General features: G+C 33.3%; 1 protein-coding gene across 1 annotated transcript in view; it reads left to right on the top strand.

The window, feature by feature from the left end:
• Nucleotides 1-7,387: 7,387 nt before the first annotated feature.
• LOC143229098 (regulator of G-protein signaling 7-like) overlaps nt 7,388-14,226 on the top strand; it is a 73,649-nt gene continuing 66,810 nt past the window's right edge. The window contains exon 1 of the mRNA XM_076460926.1: nt 7,388-8,471. Within this exon, the coding sequence (XP_076317041.1) occupies nt 8,385-8,471 (87 nt within the window). The 5' untranslated portion in view covers nt 7,388-8,384. The remainder of the gene's footprint in view (nt 8,472-14,226) is intronic.

Raw genomic sequence — 14,226 nt, 5'->3', positions numbered from 1 at the left:
GTAAGAGTTTGAAGTTGGTAAAGGTTTTAAGCTTCCAGCCAACAGACGTTTTCAAGAGAGAAAAAAATACAATCACAGCAATGCCATTGAATTGTTTATTTGTTGCTGTTTCTTTGTTTAAACGTTATCTTAAAAGCCTTTCCTTGTGTATAAATCAAATAATGTGCTAATATTGATTTCGCTGTCTTTTGCAAAAGCTCGTTACAGCGGAAGCTGTGCTTTTGATCAATAATGACTAATCATAACACAATCAGCGATGATGAAAATAGTTCGAAGAGTAACTCGAGGCCTGAAAAATTGTTCTTATAAAAGTACGAAGAATATGTTATATATTTCTCTCATAAACTATATACCAAACACATGTTTGTGCACATGGGAATTACATATATGGAATTATTTGTTTATGTTTTATATCAATATATCAATCTTGTTTTACCAAGTTCTTTGGAATAACTATTATTAATACTTCAATCTTAAAGCATTGATATTCATTTCAAATGGCACAAAGATATTCATAATTTAAGATCACATAGATAAGGCCCGGCATGGCCAGGTGGTTAAGGCACTTCACTCGTACTCCGAAGGTCAGGAGTTCGAATCCTCGTCACACCAAACATGTTCGTTCTTTCAGCCGTGAGGACGTTATAATGTTGCGGTCAATCTTACTATTCGTTGATAAAAGAGTAGCCTAAGAGTGGGTGGTGATGACTAGCTGCCTTCCCTCTAGTCTTACACTGCTAAATTAGGGACGGCTAGTTTTGCGCGAAATTCAAAACAAACCAAACCAAAACCGTATAGATAAAGCATGTGAATCACCAACTTTTTAGCCGTATAATTAATTACAGGTAGAATGGAAAAGGTAGGACTATTAAAATGGAAATAATCCAAGCAATTTTTTTTTCGGTTAGTCAGATTTTAAAAACCCATTTTATTTACTTATTTATTGCAGTTTATAGCTGAAACTAACAATCTTATTTGTTATCATAAAGAAATTTTAACAGTGCTTTAATGTTGAAATTTAATAAATTAAGAAATTTATGAATTAAGTTAAATGTTGAAATATCAGTATGCAGGTCAAAAACATTCAAATGTTTATGTATTAAAATATTGTGATTAAATATTATAAAATGTAAGAGAACAACTACGATAAACAATAATTAATAAAGTCATGAAACATATTTCTAAATGTCATTAAACTCACATGAGTAGTACTACAAATGATATGATTTTAAAATACATTCAATATTATTATTGACTTTTTATATATTCTAGGCCTAAATTTAAGGTTTAACATTTCGATTACTTTGATCAATAATCTTCTCTTCCGGACATTTTACTTCGTCATGCTTTATAAACATAATTTCGTAACATTAATATAAACAAACAACAAATTTAGTTTTAGATTTTTAGATTTGGTTTCGCATATATTATTGTATTTCTCTATATATAGCCTTGAAATATTTTCGCCATTTTTAGCATTATTTCCAAAGTAATTTATGTCCTATTTAACTTTTACAAAACATACTATTCAGATATATTTCTTTGTCCCACAAAATTACTGAAATTTTCTTTTGGTCTTTTATTACATACATAACTCGATAAGAATAAACTTGATAAAATTTTTAACTAAATGTCAAACGTTACAGCTATTTTAGAGATTAAATTGTCCAAACTATAAGTTAATGGTGAGATACAATAACTTTTTTTTCAATGTTCGAAGAAATACATATTTTTTCCATCTAAAGTAGCTTTAGTGTAGCTTATTTTTGAAGAGCATAACTGCTTTTTTAAAAAAAAAAGTGTATTTTATAGATTATTATATTAGTTCATAAGAAATTGTCTTTGAAAACAAATTACTTTCCCAATGTTGTATTCTATTATATTACACACAAGAGAACATACATAAATACATAAACAAATATTATGTAGCAAATATAGCGACAGTTCATTAAATGGAAATTTATGTCGCGTTTTACTTCTGTAAAAATTATTCAACTTATAAGAATGTAGTGTTAAAAGTGTGCCGCGTCATCTAGTGAGAATAAATGCAATAATATACAATAATATATATTTTTCTTAGAACAAAGCCACATCGGGCTATCTGCTGAGCCCACCGATGCGGAATCGAACCTCTAATTTTAGCTTTGTAAATCCGGAGACTTACTGCTGTACTAGCGGGGGGCGAGAATGTTGATGCAAGGTAAAATATAAGTGTAATTAACAAAAGTTACTTGACGTATGATTTTTTATTTCATGGTAAGTGCGTTGGATTCAGGCATAACTAATATTATTGACAAACGACACCGTCGCTCAATAAATAATAATCTATTTCTGATTTATTTTTAAATGTTGCAAATCGTAATAACAACCGATGATGACATTCTTAATTTACTATTTAACTTAAGTTTACATATAACACTGATATCTCCTTACGCATCACCAAAATGTGGTGCTTTTCTAAGATTTACTGACATGTAGGCCTAGTGGTTAAAGTACTAGGTTTGCAATATGCACGATCGAAACCTGTCGTTCAACACACTAACTTTTACAACTGTGAAGAAATTATGATCTTACAATCAATCCCACTGTTTGTTGATAAAAGATAACCCATGAGTTAATAGTGGGTAATGTTGACTACCTCCCTTCCATGTAATCTATCACTTTAAAATTAGGGACAGCGAGCGCAGCTCCTCTGGAGTACTTTTGCGCACAACTCAACAAACATACAAATGCTGACTTTTTTTTCTCTTTAAATAATATGGAGAAGTTTTGTAAGTGGACTCGAAAATGTATTTTTTTTAAAGACCTGTATACCAGATTTGTACCAGCAAAGCCAGAGTCTGGCTATCCAGGATCGAAAATGTTACAAATTCAGTTTGAATTGGAGTTTAGATTGAAAATTATATGTGCGTTAAATTTTGCTTTTTAAAATCTACACCTAGTCTGCGAGTTAATGACGCTAAAAATCGGGTTTCGATAGCTATGGTGGGCAGAGCACAGATGGTCCATTGTGTAAGCTATGTGCTCAACAAAACTAACCCAAAACTGTTTAAAATCGTCACTAGGGGTTCTCTAGTTTGGTTTGGTTTTGAATTTCGCGCAAAGCTACTCGAGGGCTATGTGCACTAGCCGTACCTAATTTAGCAGTGTAAGACCAGAGGGAAGGCAGCTAGTCATCACTGCCTACCGCCAACTCTTAGGCTACTCTTTTACCAACGAATAGTGGGATTGACCCTCACATTATATCGTCCCCACGATGATATGGCGAGCATGATTGGTGTGACGGGGATTCGAACCCGCGACCCTTAGATTACCAGTCGAGTCCCTTAAGCACCTGGCCACGCAGGGCTGGGGTTCTCTAAAACAACAACGTTATTTGAAGAGTTCGATCAAAGAATCTGATAAAACAGTGTATGATGTTTTCTTCATGTTATGTGAACAAGTAAGGATTATTTTTCACCTAATAATACAATGATGTTTAAATGATAACACAAACATGAACACTATAAGTTCTGATAAGAAAAACATTAGTAGGTTCTTTTTCATACATTCTCTAACATCTTAGGTAGAGTTCACCACCTTTTAAATTTATACTAAAAAAAGGCAACAAATAATAAATTGTTAAAATATGTTTTAATTTTAAGCTATTAAAAATAGGCCTCCCAGTGGCTCAGCTGTAAATATTTCGGCTTATAACAGTAAAAAAACTTGGTTTCGATAAGTATGGTGGACACAGTACAAATGGATCATTGTGTAGCTTTGCATTTAATCACAAGCAAATTGAACGAAATTACAGAGAATTGTTAATTCAATGTGGCCACGTCAACATATGGAATAATTATGTGGCAAGCAATACAGGAATGTTGAGGTACAAGAACTTTGTATTCATGCGAGGTATAAAAATCAACAATCAACAATTTGTCATCGTTGTATTAAAAAGAAACTGAAGAAAACAGCTTGTAAGATATAGTTGAATGTTTATATTTAACTGAAGGATTTCCTTCAGAATATTATTTTCTTGAGCGGAGAATCACCTATATACAAATTCCAATAACAGCCTCATTCTGATCTTGCTAGCAGATGAAAAATATACGTGTACTTAAAAAATGAAATAACGAATATGTATGTGCACATAATATAAATAAATGAAAATATTGACGTTACATCAGTTATTTAAACAAACAAGTTTAAGATAAAGTTAAAATATTTCTTGATTAGAGTCACTCAAATAGGCTCCTCAGTGACACAATGTTATATCTACGGACTTATAACGCTAGAGACTGGGTTTTGATACCCGTGAGGAGCAAAGCCCAAATAGTCGATTTTTTATCTTTATTCTTAACTTTAAATACACTTAAACGCTTAAACAGACTGAAAGTATTTACTCTGCTGTCCCAGAACTACACAAACTAGCCTAAGATAGAACTCGGCTTTACAAGATTCGCTTTGGACTAAACCGGAAACAAGACTTGAAAAACAAGACGAAAATAAAAACTTTACCAAGCTAAATCTGGGTAAGATTGACTTGTATTGGATTATAGCTGTGAGAAGACTAAGAACCTTACTTCACGACTAAAATTGGAACAATGCTAAGACAGAACTGTACTGGACTACAACAACAACAACAAGATTCGGAGCGCACTTTACTGGGATAAGAAAGAGACAGAACTTAACTAGGCTAAAACTACAACAACAACAAGATTTAGAGTGCACTTTACTGGAATAAGAATGAGACAGAACTTAACTAACCTAAAACTACAACAACAATAAGATTCTGAGCGCACTTTACTGGGATAAGAATGAGACAGAACTTAACTAACCTAAATCTACAACAACAACAAGATTTAAAGCGCACTTTACTGGGATAAGAATAAGACGGAACTCAACTAACCTAAAACTACAACAACAACAAGATTTAGAGTGCACTTTACTGGAATAAGAATGAGACAGAACTTAACTAACCTAAAACTACAACAACAACAAGATTCGGAGCGCACTTTACTGGGATAAGAATGAGACAGAACTTAACTAACCTAAATCTACAACAACAACAAGATTCGGAGCGCAGTTCACTGGGATAAGAATGAGACAGAACTTAACTAGGCTAAAATTAAAACAATATTTTACTAAACTAATTCATGTATCAGACACAAACTTTACTTGGCTAAAACTAGAATAAAACGGACAGATCTTCGCAAAATTAAAATTGAAATGATATTTTATTGGAGTAAAACTGGAAAAATAAAATAAAATTGAAACAAAGCTCTGAGAAAACTTCACTGGACTAAAAATTTCACTAGGCTGAAACCAAACAAAGATTGATACACGTACGTGTAGAGATAACAAAGACCTGACGTTTCTCTGATTTTCATCAATCACATAAAAACGTGAGAAATCACCATTACGTGTTACCAGAAACTGTAAAACGCAAGAGTAGGAGAAATAGTTTGAAAGTGATAGTCGCCTGAGAAATATTTGTTCGGCACATCAAACAGTTACATACATCTTGTACAGTACACTATCCTTTATTCGATTTTAAAAAATAATGCAGAGATATTGTGGTAAAACGAATAAAACTAAGTTGAAAAGATCTGCTGTCGAAGGCTAAAAGCTGTTCATACAGACATGTAATAGTTTCCTGAATTCGTTGTGAACTGTTTTATTTTAACTATACCCCTTACCTTTGCTCGTGCTCCCACGTTGGATAGTGTGCACATAACACTGCACAACAAAGCTTTTGCTTCTTGAACACTGTTGATTTTTTTTTTTTTATTTTTTGGATGCTGATCACGAAAATCGCATCCAAATTTGCCCATCACGTACCATTTCATCGAAATTGTAAGTTTTGCTACAATGGAAAAACGATATCAGGGCAACTGTAATCTGTCAATGCTTGCTGACTACTGTTGGACACTGCAACATGATGCACCGGACATTGAATACAAACGAAAATCAGAAGCAAAACACTTTTAATTTTGTTGAACTTAATAGTGTATTAGAAACATAAACGCAATTAAATACGTTATTGCTGGTAAACAGTTCTCAGAGTTCCTATGTGATGAAGCAAAACCAAAACTATATTTGTGCATACCCACAAGGTGCCTGTCACAATCGGCAAAAACTTTTCAAAAAAATTATTGTTCAGCGTAATCAATTGTGTGGCTTTGCAATAAAATTAAAATTATCTTACTTTGTTACCAGGCAGTGCTGTCATCTAGTGACTTTTATATGCACTATAGGTGTTTATGGATGGGAGCTTTTATAGTACTTGGCTTAATTTTTAAATTTTCTGTATGTTTTATTTCAAATTTCTAAGAAGACTTGTAGTTTGGGATTCTTGTTCAGTTGACAGCAGAACCCAAATAAAACGTTTTTGAATGTTATTGTCAAGCTATGTAGAGTGTCTCTGGAGGGGACCCCATTAATCAGCGTGTTTCACCTGAATGAATTCACCTGCAAAATTCCGAAACATCAAAAGGAGCATGCCCTTTGACATAACGCCCTCATTATATTTCATAATATAACATTTGCTGAAGCTAGAAAATCTATACCACGTGACTCTTAGTTTCAACTATCAATATACCTCTTCATCCCTTGTCAACACACACACATAGAGAGATATTTTTGTTGTTAGTTTTTATTTCTTACAATAAAGATTTAGCCATTTGGTCCACAAGAAAACTAGAACCTAATAAAGGTGTTTTTGATAAAATCGTTTTCAAACAGAAATTATGAACAAAAATATCATTACAATTTTTGTCTAATCTAAACTTAGTTGAATTTTATTGTTTCAACACATCGACTCAATAAGCCTTCAGATCTTTAAAATACTACACTGTGTTTCCTTTTACAACGTTGTATATATAATGACTGAATCACAGAGTCCAGAATGTCTGTAAATGTCATGACAAAAAAGTTTGAATATCTGTTTTTCTTTCTTCTCTTTCTTTTTATTACATGATAACTCAGAAACAAAACAATGATGTCAACCAGCTTCTTTGAGGTGAAATAGTTTCAAACGGAGTACCCGATTTCATAAGTATTATTAATTGTTGTCGAAATGAATAACATTTTCTAAAAACACTATAAAACTATGAATTGCAAATATTAAATAATTCTGAAAGCTTATGAACATAAAAGCATTGTATGCTAAAATATATTACAGAATTATATTTTTATATTATTGTATTTATTGTAATATTGTTATGGATAAGTTGTTTAAAAAAACAAAAGTTTCAAGTACCAGAAAAAAAGTTTAGAGAAGAAAATTATGATAAATTTTGTAGCTTTTAAAATTAACCGAGAGATAGAGCTAGTTTATGTAACTAAGAAGCATGCCTCACGTGACTAAAACCTTCCCTTCGATTGGCTGCTACTTCTAAATTCGTGGTATAGGAAACTGTTTAGAAAGACGACAGGAGGTTAAAACTGCAGTTCCGATGTATAAAGAAGAGATCGTTGCACAGTTGACAGTCAACGTTATCTAGCTTTTCGTAAACTGCAACCTTACAAAGAAGAAAGTGTGTGCGGAGATTTTCCAAAACCTCCATCGAAAATTGTTGTTTTCGGCTTAAATTAATGAAACTGAAAGCGAATTAATGCGTTAACAATACCATTACCGAAAGGAACGAGGACTGTCAGAATAAGTGTAGAGCACACACAAAATGTATAGTTCACGTTTCAACCGCAGAGAACTTGATATCCGGTAAACTTTTTACGCTTTCTTCTTTTCAGCGTTCAACTTTAAAGATCTCTGGTCGTTTCTATCCGTCTGTTTTACTTTCTGTGAATTGTACGATGGTAACGAACTAGTTCAACAGTCTGTGAGATGATCGTGTCAAGGTAGAAATGAGCTCCATGTGGTGCCTGCTAAAATTTGACAAAAGCAATGGCGGACTGTTGTCACGACAAAATATCACCTGAATATTACCTTCATTGGCGTATAGAGTAATGAAAAGACATTGAGTAAGGTGTTGTAATTTTCTTTTTAAATAAGTGAATTAAACATCAGATGCAATGTGTTTTGTTTTTTTTCCTTTTTCTTTGCATTTCGACGATGTTAGGTCGACTAGGCCTTCGTAAGTCTTACTGATGTTTATTACGTGAATTCAATATTAATAATCAATAACATTAATTTAGTGCGGCTGTTTCTTTTATAAACATTCCCAAAACATTCTCGAGTAATTATAATGTTTTGGCTGTTATTGGGAATAGTGGAAGGCATGCATTTTTAACAAAAAGTAAGGTTATGTTGAAAAGAAGGTAATAAAGGGTAAGTCTAATTTTAGCCTACACGGTCTGGAGAAAATTATCATTAAGGTTTCAACAGAATCGTCTGATTTCTTCATAAAAAAGTTGGAAAAGCTCGTTGACAGAAGATTTAAATGATGGCTTACCGAAGGAAGACTGGTTGCCGTAACGGACAGACGGCAAACACCGACGATGGACCACATCTTATCATATATAAAAAGGTAAGAACACAAAAAACATTATCCGTGTAAAATAAGCAAAGGCTGACATACTGTTTTATTCTTATAAAATAATAGATAAGTACAACCACATGTTTTCGAAAACAATCTTTTTTTTTCTATCTTGCTTATTAATAGTATTGTCGCTTACGTGTTTTTATTCAGTGTGACAGATGTAACACATGAATGTGTTTACCGTACTAAGATTTATATAAAAATATTGGTGAGTAAACCTACCACAAAATTTACATGAAAACAAGAATGTTTAGTCCCTTCTTACTCTCTAAACCAAAACCATTAAGTAACATATCATTTTAAACAAAAACATCAAGACCCGTAACATTTAAAATAAAAACATCTAGACTTATAACAAACAAAAACATTCAGACCAATAAAATTTAAAACAAAAACATCTGGACTCATAATATTGGGTTGAGGAATAATTCGTGAGCGTTTTTTCAAGTTAAAAAAATATATTCATAAATGAAACGCTTTCGCAAAATATTTCATGTCATTTGGTAGATAATTTTTTGCTCTAATAGATGGTGTGTTTGATTTTCATATGTCTTTAATTTTTGCTTTCATTTTCAGCTCATTAAATGGAATGTCAAGTGGACAAAATCGAGCATTTTCGACACCATCTGCTTTTCGCATTTAATTTCTTGCAATTTCGTTTAAAACAATGCATACTATATACCTAGGTATTACATGAAATAAAGTATCATAATAAATGTTTTGGGTGTAATGTGTTCATGCATTGAAGTATTGTATAGTCTTGCATGTAATGCTTGAATTAAATTATTTAAAAACGCTCACGAATTATTCCTCAACCTAATATAAAACAAAAAGTGTAGTACATTGTTAATTAAAGACGAACACTTGTAACGTGTACTATTATTTTAAAAAGTAAACCTATAATTCCTGAAATAAAACGAGAAAGCAAAATAATTCTACACATGAAACAACAACTTAACTCTGAATTTTAAAAATAGGTTTTTGTCCAGGATGAATTCCTATCTGTATATTAGCTTCGGTACAAGTAATGTATTATCGTTCAGTTTGTATAAGTTGTAGGTTTCACAATTTTTCCTGTTAAGTATTTGTTCTAGCTGATTAACCTTAGCAGTACATGGTGTATAAAGGTCATTTTGATAACGAAACTTATATTGTATTATTTCAAAAAGTATGGCATTTCCAAGTTTCTGTGTATTTGTAAGTTAGAGAAAATTATCAGCGCATATAACTCCATAATAATACATAACGGATTTGAAAGACACCAATAAATCTGATGTACTGATTCTCAGGATTGAAAACGATTTTTAAAAAATGAAATAGCAAAAACGAATTCTGTTATTCAACTAAACTCCAGTAATTGTGAAAATAGTGGTTGAACGTAAGTATATAAACACACTTTAAGTGTTTATTTGTTTTTTATTTTACGTATTGCTTTCCTGCATGTTCTGACTCTGTACTCCTTCACAGATTGCTTCTTTCTTGCATGTTGTGACTCTACAGTTCCTCACAGATTGCTTCTTTCCCGCATGTGACTCAACAGTTCCTCACAGATTGCTTCTTTCCCGCATGTGACTCTACAGTTCCTTACAGATTGCTTCTTTCCCGCATGTGGCAACAGTTCCTCACAGATTGCTTCTTTCCCGCATGTGACTCTACAGTTCCTTACAGATTGCTTCTTTCTTGCATGTTGTGACTCTACAGTTCCTTACAGATTGCTTCTTTCTTGCATGTTGTGACTCTATAGTTCTTCACAGATGGCTTCTTTCCTGCATGTTATGACTCTACAGTTCCCCACAAATTGCTTCTTTCCCGCATGTGACTCTACAGTTTCTTACAGATTATTTCTTTCCCGCATGTTGTGACTCTACAGTTCTTCACAGATTGCTTCTTTCCTGCATGTTGTGACTCTACAGTTCCTCACAGACGGCTTCTTTCCTGCATGTTGTGACTCTACAGTTCCTCACAGACAGCTTCTTTCCTGCATGTTGTGACTCTACAGTTCCTCACAGATTGCTTCTTTCCCGCATGTTGTGACTCTACAGTTCCTTACAGATTGCTTCTTTCCTTCATGTTGTGACTCTATAGTTCCTTACAGATTGCTTCTTTCCTGCATGTTGTGACTGTATAGTTCATCACAGGCGGCTTTTTTCTTGCATGTTGTGACTGTATAGTTCCTCACAGATTGCTTCTTTCCCGCATGTTGTGACTCTGTAGTTCCTCACAGTCGGCTTTTTTTCCTACATGTTGTGACTATATAATTCCTCACAGATTACTTCTTTCCCGCATGTTGTGATTCTATAGTTCTTCACAGACGGCTTCTTTCCCGCATGTTGTGACTCTGTAGTTCCTCACAGACGGCTTCTTTCCTGCATGTTGTGACTTGACTCTGTAGTTCCTCACAGATTGCTCTTTCCTGCATGTTGTGACTCTATAGTTCCTCACAGACGGCTTCTTTCCTACATGTCTTGGCTCTGTAATTCCCCACAGGCTACTTTGTTCTTGCATGTTGTGGATCTTACATTTCCTCACAAGCATCCTCGTTCTCGCATGTTGTACTTGCAAGAATTGGCTGTATAAATCCCTACAGAGTACTTTCCTTTTGTGTGTTATGACCTTATAGTTCCTTCTTCTTTGTCATCATACTTGCAAGTAATGGCTCTACAGTTTCTCAATGACCTCCTTTTTGTTCTTGTAGTGTGTGCCACTAAATGCAGTTTCAACATATTTACTGTGAGGTGATTACTGCATGTTGTTGCTTCTCTTATCATTTCGACATATTTACTGTATGAGGTGATTACTGCATGTTGTTGCTTCTCTTATCATTTCAGCATATTTACTGTGTGAGGTGATTACTGCAGGTTGTTGCTTCTCTTAGCATTTCGACATATTTACTGTATGAGGTGATTACTGCAGGTTGTTGCTTCTCTTATCATTTATAGAAAAGTTAGAAATCTTCGTATATTTTCCGAGTTGTTTATATTTCATTGAAATAGTTGAAATCGATTCGTATACCACAAGCTTCACGTTCAGATTCAAACAACGTTAAATTATCCTGTACAACATTACATAACTTTAGTTTCAAATTAACATGTTAAATTGTTATGCTGAGTTATTTTTTATATATATGAACGAATTTTCAAGTATGATTACAAGTTGTTTGCGGGTTTGTGTGGAATGGAATGTAAGCATTTGACCTGTTGACGAATGCTGATTTGAAATATTCTAAAATATACAGTTAACTTCCCTCCTGTTTAGAATGTAGAAATGGATAGCATTTCCAAAAACGCACTTTGATGTTGTTTGTTTACCCGAGCATTTGCTTACATTAGACTTTCACCAATAACTGCTGTTATAAAACAAGTATGTGTTACAAGTTTACTAGGAAAATTCACGAAAGAACTTCTGAACAAATTATTGAGAGTGACGATTTTCTTAAGGATGAATCTGAATGAATGAAAATTGACTGACTTCATTGAACTCTGACCTTTTATTCGAAACGAAACCACTTAGTTTGAAAACACTATTTTGTTTGTTTTTGAATTTCGCGCAAAGGTACACAAAGGCGGTTTAATTTAGCAGTGTAAGACTAGAGGGAAACCAGCTAATAATCACCACCCACCATCAACTCTTGGACTACTATTTTACCAACAAATAGTAGGATTGACCGTCACATTATAGCGCCCTCACAGCTGAAAGGGCGCACATGTTTGGTGTGACGGGTATTCGAACCCGCGAGCCTCAGATTACGAGTCGAACGCCTTAACAAGCTAGCCATGCCGGGGTCACTTTCTATGATTCAGCAAACTCGTACATTATATGAAATAAAACTAACAACTGCTTAGGTTTGTAAAAATTAATTGTTTTATAGCCTAGGACTATTTGAATAACTCGGTGCTAGCAGGACATAAAAAATGTTGCTGTACTAGAACACTCAAGTGCTGGTAGAACACTGAAGATAGCATTAATTAATGCAGTGTTAACTAAACACACAAATACAGAACCTAATCTTACTAAACTAATCCGCTGTTAATTGACACATTCAATAATAATTTTTCTGGTGTTTTTATTGTCCGATCTTGTGGATAAGGTATTTCAATATAAGATAATACAAAAATTGCACGACAGGTACAACATACAAAGTTCTAACCCTGATTAACTTTTGAAGGTCATGAGTCAAAGATCAATGTCCAGCTTGGGGCATAGGGGTTTCGTGAACATAGCCTCCACTTATGTTACTTAAACTAGTCGAGCAGAACAGTAGGAAGTAATCGTAAAAGTATCTAAATATAAACAGGGTCGGTCCACTATTGATTTCGTATTGAAAAACAACTACATTGCAGTAATTACTTCGTGTATCTATTACAACATGTGGAAAGTTATTGTCATACTTACAAGTCTTCTGTGGGAAAAAAACAAACAAACCAGGAATATTACAAACGTATTTGTCTTAACATATATTTATAAATTACCTACATCAAACTGAATTAAACTTTAATAAGACGGAATGTAAACGTATGTTTAAATGAGAAATAAAAATACTTTTGTCTATCGTACGGTTTTAAAATTGCACTTACCTAACCTTTAGAACTTCCACAATGCACATATAGAGTTTTATTAGTGTCCTTGTATACCTTAATCGGCATTTACTCTCTATCATCACGAACTGCCGCTAACTTCTCAGTGTAAGAAAATTTATCGTTTATAACTCAAGTACTTTCATGTTGAACAACTCTGTAACGGATCGTAGCATCCGCACTTTACCCAACATAGGGTGAACTAGTCTAGTGTTAAAGAAACGTTAAAAGGTAATTTTCTTTGTTAACATTGGTTGAGCCTTTCAGTGGAAATATTTTAATGACTAATAGGCCTAAAATTTGTGACACAAAATCACGTTAACTTCAGGGTTTTGTTTTCTTTCACATTCAAGTTATCCACTGCGAATTCAAAATCAGAAACGTGTAAAAATAGCGTTTCAAATACGTGTTTTATACGCGACAAGTTACTAAAAGGTGGGGAATAAAAGTGATATTTGAAATGGTATTTTTATACCCCTCTAATTTTGGAATTACAAAGGACTAATTAAGAAGAAAGTGAAGGAAAAAAACATTTGTAGTTAAAGTGATTATTTCCCCCAAATTTTAGGCCTAAAGCCACAATTTTAATGTATCATTGTTGTGATAATTTTTAAGACGAAATGATAAACCGTAATACAAAGTAATATGTCGGTGTGCTCAATGAATTTGTTAAAACGTTTCCTGAAGCATACACATAAAATGTTAACTTTTTAACTTATTAATCCCATGTTTAAGATATGAAATACGTGTAAACAACGTCACTTAAACCTGCGATTTGGTGATACCTTTGAGAGTTGCAGTAGAAACATTTCTACAGGCTGAAATCAGCTTTTTTTTTTGTTCTGCAAAACAATCTGTATCTCAGAACGGCTAATATGGGTATTAACACTTATTGGTAAGCAGAGAACGTTTCGACCTTCCTAGGTCATCTTCAGGTTTACAAAGGCTAACATAAGTTCTGAGATACATTTTTATTTCGAGTGGGTTTCTCGTCATCAAGAATGTTTGATAAACATCTGGTGCATTCTTTAAAGTTGCTTAAACCATTGGTAAATAATTTAACAATAATTAAATATGCACACATTTTCTTCATTTTCCCATTTCAAACTAACTTGAATTAAAGTTGCCGTTTTACTTTCTAGTGTACCTCTTTTTAATGTCAGTATTTA

Source organism: Tachypleus tridentatus, chromosome 1 (assembly GCF_004210375.1).
Source record: "Tachypleus tridentatus isolate NWPU-2018 chromosome 1, ASM421037v1, whole genome shotgun sequence".
Lineage (NCBI taxonomy): Eukaryota > Metazoa > Arthropoda > Merostomata > Xiphosura > Limulidae > Tachypleus > Tachypleus tridentatus.
This window is presented reverse-complemented; position numbering and strand designations above follow the sequence as displayed.